At 38.6% G+C, this 9,965-nt stretch overlaps 1 protein-coding gene across 3 annotated transcripts in view; it reads left to right on the forward strand.

The window, feature by feature from the left end:
- Positions 1-1,944: 1,944 nt before the first annotated feature.
- The window catches only part of LOC134004164 (kinesin-like protein KIF21A), a 37,261-nt gene continuing 29,240 nt past the window's right edge, over positions 1,945-9,965 (forward strand). For all 3 annotated transcript variants that reach the window (XM_062443331.1, XM_062443332.1, XM_062443333.1), the window contains exon 1: positions 1,945-2,303. In XM_062443331.1, the coding sequence (XP_062299315.1) occupies positions 2,260-2,303 (44 nt within the window). In that variant the 5' untranslated portion in view covers positions 1,945-2,259. The remainder of the gene's footprint in view (positions 2,304-9,965) is intronic.

The following is a 9,965-nucleotide window of genomic DNA, read 5'->3' on the forward strand; positions in this document are numbered from 1 at the left end:
TTGTTATTTTAGTGGAGACAGAGTGTAAACTGGTATTATAGGCAAGGAGAGAGAATGTTTGAAAATGTGGGTTCAGAAGTAGTGTAGGACAGTCAAATCAATTCATGAAAAGCTCTCAATCCAGAAACCAGAAAACAAACGCATGGGAAGGGAATTTTCTCCTCAAGTACAATAGTTCTCTGGTTTCTAACATACAAAGTGTTGAAGTTGAAGTTGTACTGATTAAACTGTCCTGCACCAACATGCAGGGATTCTCCCTCAAAGCCAGTGATTACTAAAGTTTGGTGTTATTACAGAACTACTTTAGAGAGAGCTTTGTTTTCAATCATACCCGTACATACTTATTTTACATTTTGACCTCCTGTAACATTAACCCTGCTTTATGGGGATCTCATTGTGCATGTGTAGGAATCTGAGTTATTTAACAGTAGAGACAAGAGAGGCACATACATCGACGTAACCACCATCTGTTCAAAAATCTGGGCTAAGATCACTTTATGTTGAAAGATGAAGATGTATTTTCTTGTAAATAAAACAATACAGAGCAACCGCAAAGAATGGCTCGTGTTTATTCTTCACCATCCTTTGTAATTTAATTGTACTTCTGTGACAGGATTTACACAATTTGGAAAGTCCAATACCTTAAAATAAGTACTGAATTGCCTAGAGTCTAGACTATAAGCTTTTTTGCCACATCTGGATTTAAAAAATAACAAGGGAGATAATGTGGGATGACAGACATAGATATAAATCTGTCTTAACAAGCTAAAGGTTGCCTCACCTTTTATTAATTATATTTATTAATTTTGATATCTGGTACACAAGACTTCTATCTTTGGAAAAACATTATCATTATTATTATTATTGGTGCATTTTTATTGCACAGTGAGCTGCATCAATAACTGATTTCTGCTATTAAGATTACTACAGTACTGGTACACTGTTTAGAGTCACTCTTCAGGTATATGTACATGAAGAAGAAACTGTGTTTTTGAAGCCACCTGCTGGCCAAATCAAGTCGGCTACAAGAGTGCAATAATAAAAGATGGCCACAAGATGGCAGCATCCTCAAGTAACCGTGTTCACCCTTTGATCTTTCTCACATTGAACATATCACAGGTACATTCAAATGCAGTTTGGTTTCTTTTTTATTGATTTTATTCAGTTTTAGTTTATCTTTGACATTTTTATGGATTCAAAATGTCATGGCCTAAATCAACCCTATGGTTAAAAGACTGATCATAGGCTTTATTTAGGCTTGATTTAATCTGACAACCAGACAGCCTCTCAGTCCAGCCCTTTGTGTTAGATAGGCTCTGAAGAAGTCACTGCTCAGAGTCTGACTGTGCTTTTCTGAAGACACTTCAAAAACTAAAAAACTAAAACCCCCACGAACTTTATTGACCAATGCAAACCAGAGCAATAACAGACAAAGGTCAGCATACACATAGCAGCTCTATAATAGTTAAGCAAGGACAATGTCAAATATTGATTAAATGAATAACAATTAAAGATAAATGAAATGACCAAACTGTTGTTATGAATGATAATGAACAAATGAAAACATGTACTAACAAGAATTTAGTTTTTTTCCCCATCAATATTGTATTTAATTTTATGTTTTCATTCTGAAGACAAGAGGAAAAGGACTATTGATTTTTTATTAATTTATTTAGATTCTCATTATTTCTTTGTCACGATATTTGTTTATTTAGCCATATAACAAAATAATTATATTTAATCAATGAATAATTTGTTTTTATTATTGTTATTTTATTATAGTAATGTAACATCAGAAATGTGTATACATTGTTTCCCAGTGTCAGCTGCAGTCAGTCAGCTTGTATCTCCTCTCTGCTCCTCCTGTACGGCTCAGGAGGAGGAGGAGGAGTTTAGTTACGTCCTCCGCCTTGGGAGTCAATCACACGCCAAGTGAACCGTCTACACACACTGTGCTCTGCCCGGCCAGCAGCCAGAGACGATGTCTCTGAAGAGATGACCACCGCCGGTTACCCAAACACGTTTCTCCGAACATGGAAAACAAATCGATCTGAGCATAATCACATAAAACATGGCTTCTATTTCTAGTCCGCCGAGGAGGAGGTGAGATCGGCTGCGGTGGAGGCTCAAGATAGAAGGCTTTCCTGACAGGGCGGGAGGGCAGCACACGGCGCTCTCTTGTCTTGTAAGAGGATAAAGAAAAAAGGGAAATCAAGCTATTTTTAAGCGGACTGCTAGGGGCCATCCTCCGGTGACAACATGACCAGCGGGCCGGATGAGAGCTCGGTGCGCGTCGCCCTGAGGTAAGGATGCAGCTGGAGCGGACCCTCCTCTCCAAAAGATGCTCCTGTGTCACACCTGCACATGTGATCCCTTCCTTCATTCTTCTTCAACATCCATCATAGGCCATATGTAACTTAACAGTGACTCTAATGTACCAGAGCATCTCCAGCCCATCCAATTTCCCTTTATATCTCCCCAAATCCCCCCAAAACAAACCCCTCCTCCCATAAATGTGCCCTCATTTTAAAGCTAATATGGAACAGACATTATGTTCTTCTTCATATGTCACACCCTTGCATTTAATAGTTACTAGCAGTATTATTTACACAACAAATATAGAACAGTACCCATGATTACCCGAGCTTCTTTTGTTAATACCTGCACTGAATGTAGGCTACATGCTGTGTAGTGGGTTTATGAATGAAGGTCTCAGCTCAGAGGGATTAGACCAAGGGAAAGCCACCTTTACAGTGTAGTCAGGACAACACACAGTGTCTGGAGGACGCATATGAGCAAAATGCAGGATATTTTAGGGTATGATTTCAGAGTGAAGTGTTGATTTCAGTCATAGCATTTGTAGCCTTTTGTGTGTTGAGTTTCAGGCAGTTTGCATTTGCTGTGTAATGCTGATCTGACCCTTGCCCCATAAGCCAATCCATACTCTCAGACTGAGATAGTCCCAGTCTGGACACCAGTTATATCAGTTTTTCTAGGGTGTGTGTGTCAGTTTGTGTGTTTGAGTGTGTAACAGGACAGAACAATAAACAAAATCGGCCCAGACGCAGCACCAACATAAAATACCTATAAATCAATAAAGGCATCAATACACTGACATGGTAGGGCGGTGGCTAAAGTTGGAGGCAGGTGCTTGCCTGTATGTGTGTGTGTGTGTGTGTGTGTGTGTGTGTGTGTGTGTGTGTGTGTGTGTGTGTGTGTGTGTGTGTGTGTGTGTGTGTGTGTTTTGGAAAGACAATCTGAAATGTCATGTGAACTGGATCAGTGGAAGAGAGAGGACAAAAGCTGGTTCCTCTCATGTTTCTCTTTCGTCTCTCTCGCTCTCTCACTTGTTATTGTGCATTCAGACTTTGACCCAGAACTCTGTTTACTGAGCCAACTCAGTCATACTAGCCTGTGTCTCCACTTCTTAAATCATAAAAGATCTGCCGGGGTATCCCATGGTGCACTCTGGTCGTCCACTCCTATACAGTCTCATTAATAAGATTACATTAATACTATAAGATTACATTTGTCTGGCGCCATTATATACACGTAGGTATGTCTTAAATTAAAGTAGACATGTTGAAAACATTTATAAGCTTTGCAACACTCTAGTATATTAACTCATCCAAGCATACAAGTTAAATGACAATTTGACATATCAGCTTACAGAAAGTTGTGGGTCTGTCTCTTTGAGTGGAAACAACCTGCTATTGTGTCCTCTTAGAAAGCTCTAGTTCTTGAATTATTTGGAGAGCTCTGTTGTCTGTTTGCTGGTTGGGTTTCCACCTTTAGTCCTTCAGACAGTTGACTATTTGTTGGTTTATTCTTTCATTAATTTATTTGTATTACTTTAATCTATTCTTCTATTCACTCATTCATTTAATAAGTGCTTTTGAATTGAGTTAGTTGGGTCTTGGTGTGATTGTAGGAAGAATCAGCAGTTCAGAGCCTCTTCGTAGGTCGGCTGTCAGACTTCAAATGCCTCATGCTTTGTCACTAATCTCTTTTTGTCTTACGCACACACACACACACACACACACACACACACACACACACAAACACACGTGCATACACACACAGGTAAGCAGATCCTTTTCCTGTCACTGAGACCATCCTAACCTTACCTGCAGGCTCACAGCGCTGCTTAATCTTCCTACATCACACCAGATACTGTCTCTGCCTCAAATACACATTCAAATAGATAATATTTGCATGAATGACTGTAGGTCTTTGTAACAGTGGACATTAGGACCAACATCAAGGAAAGTCATTGCGGAACTCAAAATGTTAATGATGGCTTAGTTTGTTTTAAAGGTGCAGTATTTAATCATCTGAAATCTCTGTAAGTGCGAGTGGGCGCTAACGTTAGTCAGCTAAAACCACAATATCACAATATAATTCATGTGCTTTTTTCAATGTAAGCTTCAATGTAAGTGGTTGTGGTTGGTTGTTTGTTGACATTAGCAGACTCTATTTCTAAGCTAACGTTATTAAATGTCTCACCGTGTAGACAGGAGAAAGGCAAGGCAGTTGGAAGCTCATTTTGTTATTTTATTTTCATTCTGTTGATCATTTTAGTACATTTTCTAAAGTTTAAAGCTAAAATTCTTACATAACAGAACAGAATTTAACATAAAGCTACACCAATCAAAATTTTTATATGAATAATCGGTCAAATTATTGGTGTTGGAGACCAAAACAGAGCTAAAAAGGAGCTAATATTGGACTTACATTCATTTGGGGCACAGAAATACGACTCCAAATGAATGCTAATGTGGCTACTAGATGTGTATGTAAGAAACCGTTAGCTAACATGGTACCCATATCAATTATGTCATATGTGTTTGTTGAACTGTCCCCAAGTGGCCAAAAAAAACTATAAAAGATTCAGAGCAGCATTAGCATTCATTTGTAAGTTCAATATTGATTCTTCTTTTAGCTCTTTTTCAGTCGTGACCAAATCCTGTGGGAAATATCTGGCCTTTCAGCTGCTAAGTGCTCCATTTTGTTAACCGCTGTTTTTTCACCGTCTGTTGTTTGGTGCTGGACAGGTAGGTTTATGAGAGCTTTTATGCTGAACACAGTTACGTTTTAGGAACATTAAAGCTCTTTCAAAATCAAAAGTGTAACATTCACAATAAAAACATGAAGATAGACTAGATAAACTACTAGAAATTGCCATGTTTAACAAGCTTTACTGTTTACTTCAGATTTCAGAGTGAACTCCTCCTAAACAGAGATATGGGATACACCCTTCCACAACCCCTAGCTAACATTTTTCTGCTATCATTTTATCCACATCATAGCTAATCCTATTAACTTTAGACTATATGATTAACATGAAGATGGATCCCTAATTAAAGGGAATGTCATCTGTTAATGAAAGTACAACTGATGTTCACTTAATAATCATTTGAGATTGCACCTTTTCATCTGCTGTGAAATCACACCTATCATCTCTTTGAACGTCAAACCACAACTCCATGTTGCTGTTTTCAGCAGGATTAATCGCCGCGGCAACGTTCTAATTATTTTGGAGCTTCAGCATTGCGGTGAACCTGAACTTTACGGCATCTGAAAGATTTTCATTGGCGCTTCTCCTTTGGACTGTGATAGTTTGTGTGTGTGTGTGTGTGTGTGTGTGTGTGTGTGTGTGTGTGTGTGTGTGTGTGTGTGTGTGTGTGTTTGTGTGTGTGTGTGTTTTCAGTAATCAGCTCACAGGTTGCCAACCAGTACCTGCCTCAGCCTGCGAGGTTAATGCTGTCTGTTAGCAAGTTCCTAATCCCCCATCCCTAAAGTCCAGAGTGATGAAACACTTCTTTATCAGCCTAATTCTATCTATTTTTTTTAAAGGTATCAGGAAGAGCAAGATTGAAAGGCGTCTGGAACAAGAACAGAGGGCAGACAGTTTTTTTTGCCATTTTGATGCATTACTGGAAAGATGATGTAACATAACAGTCTATTTGCTCTTTAAAAGCACACAGTGCTTACCTCTTGATGGATCATCAGTAAGATTATTTAAACCTGAGGTGCGTGTGCTCTGCTGTCATTTCTAATTTAGAAGATGTTTTTCACACCTGACAGCACACAGATGGGGCACTTCAGTAGCACATTGTGGAACCAATCACCAAACACATGCTGTCAACGTACACTAAGTACAATGTTCATTCCTTATGTAACAGCCCATCTGCGTGTGTATGTGTGTGTTCACACACACCAATGCACATGTTTATTTCGTCCTATATTTCATGAAAAAGAAGTTAACAATTTATCCAAGAATCAAGTCATGTTGCACACTTTGCCTGAAGGAGCCGGTTAAGTGACTTATTAGTTTGGCAATATCCTTGAAGTGGAGCTTTAATAATTCAGAGGTTATAGCTAGAAGTAGCCAGCAGTGAGGATTCAGATTTCATACTGTTAAATTAAGAACAGATAGCCTTTCCTCTTTCATTATATTAGTTAGAATGACTTTTAAAGAACCGAAAACTAGGAAGTCATCTTTAAAAATGAATTTTAATGATTGACATAGATGACAGTGAGTCTTTTATCATATAGAAGTAAGAGTGGGCAATTTGAATGATTCAGCATCACATATATGCCATTTTAAAATATGATATTGTACATTATTTGGAAAAACAAGGAACTGTGTATGGATAAAATAACCAGACAGTAATGTTTGGTTATGGACAATTCAACGAATACACCTTATGAAGGTACTTCATCATATTGACTCAAAATCATGCAAAATCTATTATCTCAGATTTAAACAGTATGTGTACAATAATAATTTTCCAAATCCTCCAGTAAACTAGTATACATTGTAAAAAAAAAAAAAAAAGAAAGCCAGCTTTTCAGATTTAAAACTGAATACCTTTGGGTTTTGGACAGCTGGTCAGCAATTCTAGTGTCAATTTCCATTCTGGGAAATGGTGATTTTACTGAAATTTTATTGATGACTTAATCAATGAATCTGCAAATTAACGATAAAAATAATTGTTATCTATCTATCATATCTGATATATGTAACTCAATGTGAAGCTAGATTTGACCCCATGTAGTCTATATTGCCAAAATAAATAAATCATGTTTTAAAATGTAAACTCATGTAAAATGTATTGCAAAATAATTGCTCAAATGCAAACTAGACCTAGTCAAACCCCCACTAACTCTATGCCTTTACAAATATCCAGATTGTCAATATGCTATTGGCTCTTATGAGTGTCGGTGACTCACAAGTCCCGCCCACTTGACCTTAGTGGATTATGTTTGAGGGCAAAGGCTGTGCGCCTGCTGCCACAACACAAAAGCATTGCGTATGCTCCTACGACTGTGTGTGCACATGTATCAGCCGTGTCCTCCGAGCCATATTCGTTATAAATATTCATGAAGCAGCTCAAGTGAACTGAGACACAAAGCAAATCATGCTGCACACCGTCTGCCAGCTGATGTCATGTGATATAGCAGTTACTGAGATATTCAATAACTTATGTTTAACTAGCTTGGGCAAAGGTTAATTCAATATGCATTTCTCTTTTGTTTGTTTGTTTCCTCTTGAGTCACATGCTCACATTTTGCTTCCAACACAAAAAGTGTTTTTTAATGTCCCATAAATGTATGAAAAACATGTTTTTTTTGTTTTATTTTCCTCATCTTTCATTTCCACCAATGTCCCTTGAGTTTCATCATCAGACAGTACTGTCCTTGTCTAAAAGGAACATTTCCATTAAGCTTAAGCTCAGTGGTGTGTGTGTGTGTGTGTGTGTGTGTGTGTGTGTGTGTGTGTGTGTGTGTGTGTGTGTGTGTGTGTGTGTGTGTTAGTGTGTGTGTGTGTTACCCTCACATGCCCTCTCCTGCTGCCAGTCAGTCTGACAGCATCTTCCTCTGCCATCCTCTCACCCTACCTCCTTCCTGCCCAGCAACCTTTGACCCAGGAAGCAGTTAGAGCTGTGATCAGTGACCCAGTCAGAATTTCCTTATGGCAGCCTATTGGGACTAGTGTTAGTTGTCACCATGGTGACCGTGGACCATGGCTCTGGGCGTGCAGCGTTGACCCTTTGAATGGAACGGCACTCGGTTGGACGTGTGAAGAACATCAGGAGGGGGGAAACTGAAACGCTGAGTCAGCAGAACCCTCTCTCTCTCTTTGACCTCTCTTGTTCCCAAATCCCCTCTGCGACATCAGTGACAGTTATAGTTTTCCCACTGGACTTTGAGGGAAAGGGTAGATTCAAGGTTCTTGTCATACATCTTTATCATCAGTTCCTGTGAACTGTTAGAAGTTTTCCCGCCAACCACAGAATACCAGGAATGCATCCTTTGACTGGGAATGAATGTAAACTCACTTTGGCTAAAAGAAAATGAGGGAACAGTTCACCTCCATGTTGGCTGGCAATGATGCATGAGTGTAATGCTGCATCTGTTTTACTGCAATATCTTTAATATTTTATTACTTATGATGATATCAAACAGAAAAAAAACTAAAATCTTCATATATTAGAAGATAAATGTTTGGTTTTCTTACTTGAAAATGACCAAAAGTATCCTGTGATATGGATTTTAGACTGTAACTTTGTTAATACTGGGAACAAAATTGTTATGTCAAGATTACAAAATTAGATAAAAATGGTTCTTTTTTTATATCGTTTTTTATCTCAAAACACAGAGTTTAGAAAAAATGCATATTAATCGTATAGTAATTTATATGTACTACAAGGTTACCTTTTTAATTCAAACTGGATCCCTGCATACATGATACATCCTTCATTCTAAATCCTGTACACATGAATTAGTGAGCCATAAAACATCAATTTGACTGGAATCAGTCTCTTACAGGTTGCAGACTTCAGCTCACTGCCAACAGAAGTACACTGAAGAGAGTGATATAGTGTATTGGCCCTTGATGTCAACAGCAACTGCTTGACAATGGAGAGACTGTTACTAAAAACAGAGTCCTGCCTTACAGTAGCAGCCCATTGTTTTCCATTCCTTTCAGATTTCTCACTGTCAGTAAGAGCTAGTTTTTTCTTCTCTTGCTGAGGGCGGCCATTAGACCCCAGCCCACAGAAACTCATTATACAAGCCTGTCTACACACATACACAAAACACAAATACTCAAGTGCACCTGCTGGCATATGGTTTTGTGCTTATTGTTATATGAGGGAATCATTATAGTGCACCTGAAGGCTTTTTTGAAGCGCGCACACATTTAAAAGCATGTGAATGAATGCAGTGGTAGTATGATCATGTTTCTGAAGGAGAGAGGGAGAGACGCTTCTCAGTATTTACACTCCAGCTGAACAGAAGCCTTTGACTAGTAGAAGAAGGATTAGGGCTGTTGAGACTGTGTGTGACTTAGTGAAATCTGAGTGTTTGCACCCCTCTTGTCTCAGTTACATGAGCATCACAGGCTCACTAGAGTGTGTGTGTGTGTGTGTGTGTGTGTGTGTGTGTGTGTGTGTGTGTGTGTGTGTGTGTGTGTGTGTGTGTGTGTGTGTGTGTGTGTGTGTGTGTGTGTGTGTGTGTGTGTGTGTGTGTTAGTAGTGCAGTGTAGTCCCTCATTAACCTCTGCTGGATAGCATCACTGTCATTAGACCCCAGTTAAGTCATATCAGAGGACTACAGTCCACTCACATCTGCATCAAAACACTCACAGACATTCTTCAGCTGCTTAGCCTCAGTTGTTATTGAGACTTTTTATTCCCAAACAAATTATGAATGCTGAAAGGATGTGGTGCTGCTCTGAATTTTTAACCTTTTCTTTTTGGTCTCTCAGTTTTGAAATGAAGCATGATTCCAATTTTTTTCATATATATACCAAGATCTTACAAAGGAGATATAGATTAATAGAAGCATATGCTCTGCAGATAGATTTTGCAGTATTGAGATAATCATGAAGTATGTAAATCTCAACTTCAAGCAGATGTTCCACATATTGTACAAAATCACTAGCCTGAATGCTATTT

This window comes from Scomber scombrus, chromosome 22, assembly GCF_963691925.1.
Source record: "Scomber scombrus chromosome 22, fScoSco1.1, whole genome shotgun sequence".
NCBI classification, from domain to species: domain Eukaryota; kingdom Metazoa; phylum Chordata; class Actinopteri; order Scombriformes; family Scombridae; genus Scomber; species Scomber scombrus.